This window comes from Macaca nemestrina, chromosome 4 (genome assembly GCF_043159975.1).
Source record: "Macaca nemestrina isolate mMacNem1 chromosome 4, mMacNem.hap1, whole genome shotgun sequence".
Classification (NCBI taxonomy): domain Eukaryota; kingdom Metazoa; phylum Chordata; class Mammalia; order Primates; family Cercopithecidae; genus Macaca; species Macaca nemestrina.
Window position 1 is genome coordinate 117,246,121 of NC_092128.1, and position 4,986 is coordinate 117,251,106.

General features: G+C 40.9%; 1 protein-coding gene across 2 annotated transcripts; it reads left to right on the forward strand.

Moving 5' to 3' along the window:
• The first annotated feature begins 2,916 nt into the window (after nucleotides 1–2,916).
• On the forward strand, nucleotides 2,917–4,531 carry LOC105492342 (caspase-3-like). 2 transcript variants are annotated; one of them, XM_024796191.2, is made up of 2 exons: nucleotides 3,080–3,657; nucleotides 3,773–3,985. In XM_024796191.2, exons 1-2 carry the CDS (start codon nucleotides 3,175–3,177, stop codon nucleotides 3,842–3,844), a joined length of 555 nt encoding a protein of 184 aa, XP_024651959.2. In that variant the 5' UTR covers nucleotides 3,080–3,174; the 3' UTR covers nucleotides 3,845–3,985. The 2 variants fall into 2 exon arrangements, with proteins under 2 accessions (XP_011757651.2, XP_024651959.2); XM_011759349.2 differs by having other exon boundaries at nucleotides 2,917–4,531.
• The last annotated feature ends 455 nt before the right edge of the window (nucleotides 4,532–4,986 follow it).

A 4,986-nucleotide genomic window follows, 5' to 3' on the forward strand; every position in this document is an offset into this window, starting at 1 on the left:
AATTGGAAAGCAACCCACCCATAATTGGTCTGCCTTGGCAAGCTGAAGTAATAAACACCATTAAATAAATTTATTGTGCACTGTTGCAACATGCTGTAACCTGTGTGGTCCAGTAATTTTGGTTACTGTTTTCATCAGAAAAGGGCAGGTACCTTCTAGTTTGATCTCATGAGTTATTGTTAATAAGTTTTAACTTTAGTAAACATTAAGCTTTGAATAGTAAAAAATCTCCACTAAATACTGTGATTATAGTCGGTCTTTACCTAACACCCTGTAGAAGACCCATTGCTGAGGCTCATTATGGTCCCAATGAAGCCCGAGTGACCCTGCTCTCTTCTTCATCTTCCTCATCGATGAGGTACTAAAACACTCTTCCAACCCTGGACTTTGTTTCCATGGGTGGATTTCCCGTACATGTCAAATTGTTTTGACCTCAGGTGTTTACTGGCAATTTTATGTGGCACATCTTCCCAATTCTTTTAGGTCTTTTAATGTATGTGACCTTGTGTAAATGCTCACTGGTGGCACAACATTCCTATAAATCAAAATTATCCACAAGCTGTACAAAAAACTTTTCCCTCTTAAAAATTAGAAATAAAGATGCTAAGAAAGATTTAGAAATGGCCTTGTATCTAAATTTGGAATGGACTTTCTTTTCAAAAACGTGTCTTGATTTAGAATTTTTATTTTCAATCTATCAGTGAGTAATTTATATGCATCCCTTTGTTCTAGGCATTTTAACAGGTTTTATAGGAATCATAGGAATAATAACTGGGCTCTTTCCTGTATCCTTTCAATTTTTAAAACATTTCTTTCCTTTGCCTGGAATATTCTTTCCTTCTCCTGCCCTCTGAAATCAGGAGCTTTAGACAGCTCTATTTTTACCTTCTTTTAGAAATCTTCTCCAATTTCCTCAGACAGAACTGGGGATCTTATAAGTTTTTAAGACAGCTGTGGTCTTATAGTAGCAATCTGGACTTTTCATTTATTCAACGAAAGTCACCATTATTAAAAAATTACATATTGCTTGCCTGCCATGTACCAGGCACTGCTCCAAGCCTAAGGGGGGATTAATTAAGAAGACAGAGCAACTCCTCAGTCTGATGGAGGTTACATTGGAGTTCCAACAAACAAACAATAAACACATTTATAACATCACACCTTATACCTACAAGAAGTAAAGCAGGGGTAGGCTGTAGACTCAGAAAGATCAGGGATGGGGCTTCATGAAGTAAAGTTTTTTGTTTATTTGTTTGTTGTTTGTTTTTGAGACAGAATTTCACTTTTGTTGCCCAGGCTGGAGTGCAATGGCAGGATCTCAGCTCACTACAACCTCCACCTCTCAGGTTCAAGCAATTCTCCTGCCTCAACCTCCCTAGTTGGTGGGATTACTGGCACCCGCCACCACACCTGGCTAATTTTTTGTATTTCTAGCAGAGACCAGGATTTCACCATGTTGGCTAGGCTGGTCTCGAACTCCTGATCTCAGATGATACACCCACTTCCGTCTCCCAAAGTGCTGGGATTACAGGTATGAACCACCGTGCCTGGCCAAAGTAAAGTTTAAACAGACACCTCTGTCACCCTCTAGGAAAGATTGTCCCAGGAAGAGGAAAGAACAAATTCGGAGTGTCTAAGGTGAACTGTACATGGCTTGTTCAAGGAACAGCAAGAGGCCAGCAAGGCTGGAGCTTAAGGAGTGAAGGGAAATGTGGAAGGAGAGTGTCTGGGGAGTGAATCTGGGGTCAGTCATGCAGGATCCTGTAGAACACGGTTAGCACTTTGGATTTTCTCGTCAACCATCAGATGGTATCAAGCAGGGGAGTGACATGATCTAACTTACATGGTAAAAGCATCCATATGGCCGTTCTGGCTGCTACATTTAGCATTGCTGCCTCTCCTTCAACTTTACTTACTCTCTTATATTATTTTTGTAAAATTTTTTCTCCCTGTGTATAATATAAAACAATGATGCTATATGAAGTAGAAATCTATAGGAATTTTTTTTTTTTTTTTTGGTTTTTTGGGTTTTTTTTGGTTTTGTTTTTGCAGATGGAATGTCTCTATGTTTCTCAGGCTGGTCTCAAACTCTTGGCTCAAGTGATCCTCACACCTCAGCTTCTCAAGTAGCTGGGATTACAGACAAGCACCACCAAATGAAGTAGAAATCTAAAAACATAAGCAGAAACCCTCTAAGAGGCAGAGAAGAGTTAGAAGAGTTTCTTTTGGCAGTAGGCAACATAAACATTATAATTCAAAAGGGCCCAGAGTAATGGCCCAAAGGAATTCACAGATTCTTCATTAAAAACCCTGAATGCCAATGGTGATGAGGCCTTTGGAAATGCAACTCCATTTGTACTAAGCATAATCTCTAACTGGATTAAAATAATCATTTACCACCTGACCAATGAAGGGAAGAGTAAATCTTCTTTAGAGGACTGTATTATCTGAAGACTTTACAATTTTAAAATATATATTAGTGGCATTCAAAAAAATGCTATTTAGTCTGAAAGATAGGATTACATAACCTTTAGCTGAGGACAAAAACAGATAATACAAACAGACCCATGGACCAACCAAATGTGGAGGTTAGCTGGCCAAAACATTAAAATACTTGTGCTTAATGTGCTCATAAAAATGATAAACAAAATTAGTAAAAAAAAAAAAAAAAAAAGGAAAATTAATCAAATGAGAATTGTAATCTTTAAAAATAACCAGGCGGGCGCGGGCGCGGGCGCGGGCTGCAGCGGGCGCGGGCTACAACGGGCTGGCGGCTCCTGGGGCCCAGCCCGGCCCTGGGTTCTCGGGCGGGCAGGAGCTGGGGGACTGGCCCCAGGAAGGGGGCGCGCGGGGCCGACAGGGGCGGGCCGGGGGCGGGGCTAGCGCTGGAGCACGTCCCCCGGCGGCGGGCCGCTGAAGCGGTGCAGAAGCGGATCGTAACGGGTGGCTGCTGCTGTGAGGCGGTTGTGGAAGGTGTGAGAAGGCTGTGCGAGTTTCGTGAGTGCTCACAGCTCATCCCTGTGGCTGTGTCTCCGTGGCCACAGCTGATTGGCGTCGCCTTGAAATCCCAGGCCGTGAGGAGTGAGCGAGCCCTGCTCACGCTCGGCGCTGTTGTTTTCAGTGGGTGTGCCCTGCACCTGCGTCTTTCCCCCATTCTCATTAATAAAGGTATCCATGGAGAACACTGAAAACTCAGTGGATTCAAAATCCATTAAAAGTTTGGAACCAAAAATCATACATGGAAGCAAATCAGTGGACTCTGGAATATCCCTGGACAACAGTTATAAAATGGATTATCCTGAGATGGGTTTATGTATAATAATTAATAATAAGAATTTTCGTAAAAGCACTGGAATGGCATCTCGGTCTGGTACAGATGTTGATGCAGCAAACCTCAGGGAAACATTCATAAACTTGAAATATGAAGTCAGGAATAAAAACGATCTTACACGTGAAGAAATTGTGGAATTGATGCGTAATGTTTCTAAAGAAGATCACAGCAAAAGGAGCAGTTTTGTTTGTGTGCTTCTGAGCCATGGTGAAGAAGGAATAATTTTTGGAACAAATGGACCTCTTGACCTGAAAAAAATTACAAGCTTTTTCAGAGGGGATTGTTGTAGAAGTCTAACTGGAAAACCCAAACTTTTCATTATTCAGGCCTGCCATGGCACAGAACTGGACTGTGGCATTGAGACAGACAGTGGTGTTGAGGATGACATGGCGTGTCATAAAATCCCAGTGGAGGCCGACTTCTTGTATGCATACTCCACAGCACCTGGTTATTATTCTTGGCGAAATTCAAAGGATGGCTCCTGGTTCATCCAGTCGCTTTGTGCCATGCTGAAACAGTACGCCGACAAGCTTGAATTTATGCACATTCTTACCCGGGTTAACCGAAAGGTGGCAACAGAATTTGAGTCCTTTTCCCTTGATGCTACTTTTCATGCAAAGAAACAGATTCCATGTATTGTTTCCATGCTCACAAAAGAACTGTATTTTTATCACTAAAGAAATGGTTGGTTGGTGGTTTTTTTCAGTTTGTATGCCAAGTGAGAAGACGGTATATTTGGTACTTATTTCCCTCTCATTTTGACCTAGTCTCATACTGCAGAGGGTACTTTAAGTCATACTCCTTCCATCAGGTGGAACCACTGTGAAGCTACCTCAAACTTAGAGCCAGGTAGTTGCAATTGAATTAAATTAGGAATAAATAAAAATGGATACTGGTGCAGTCATTATGAGAGGCAGTGATTGTTAATTTACAGCTTTCATGATTAGCAAGTTGCAGTGATGCTGTGCTATGAATTTTCAAGTAATCGTGAAAAAGTTAAACATTGAAGTAATGAGTTTTTATGATATTCCCCCCACTTAAGACTGTGTATTCTAGTTTTGTCAAACTATAGAAATGATGATGTGGAAGAACTTAGGCGTCTATGGGCATGGTCAAAGGCTCAAACCTTTTGTTTAGTATTGATATACAAAGGTGACCTAACTGCATTTTTAGACCATTTATCTGGGATTATGGTTTTGCGATGTCTGTCCTGAACACTTTTGTTGTAAAAAAATAATAATAATAATGTTTAATATTAAGAAAGAAACTAAGTATTTTATGTGAGAGGAAGTGTGAACAAACTTGACTCTTTTAAGACTAAAACATAACACTCCTAGAGGATGGAGTTTTAACTGTAAGGTGCTACAGTGCAGCTGATCTACCAGCAAAAATACCTTCTGATTTGTCCCTATGCAGATCAGGTGAGCTCCACATACCAGCAGTCTATCTGAAGAGCTGTGATATAAAAAGCCCAAACTGTTGATTATTAGCCAGGTAATGTGAGTAAATTATATAGGGACATATGAAAATACAACTTAAATAATAAAAAATGGAATATAAGGAAAGCAATAAATGGATGGGCTGAGCTGCCTCTAACTTGCGAGCAGATGGTTTGATCTTGAGCAGAGACAGGACTCGGCCTGTTCCGTGAAGGC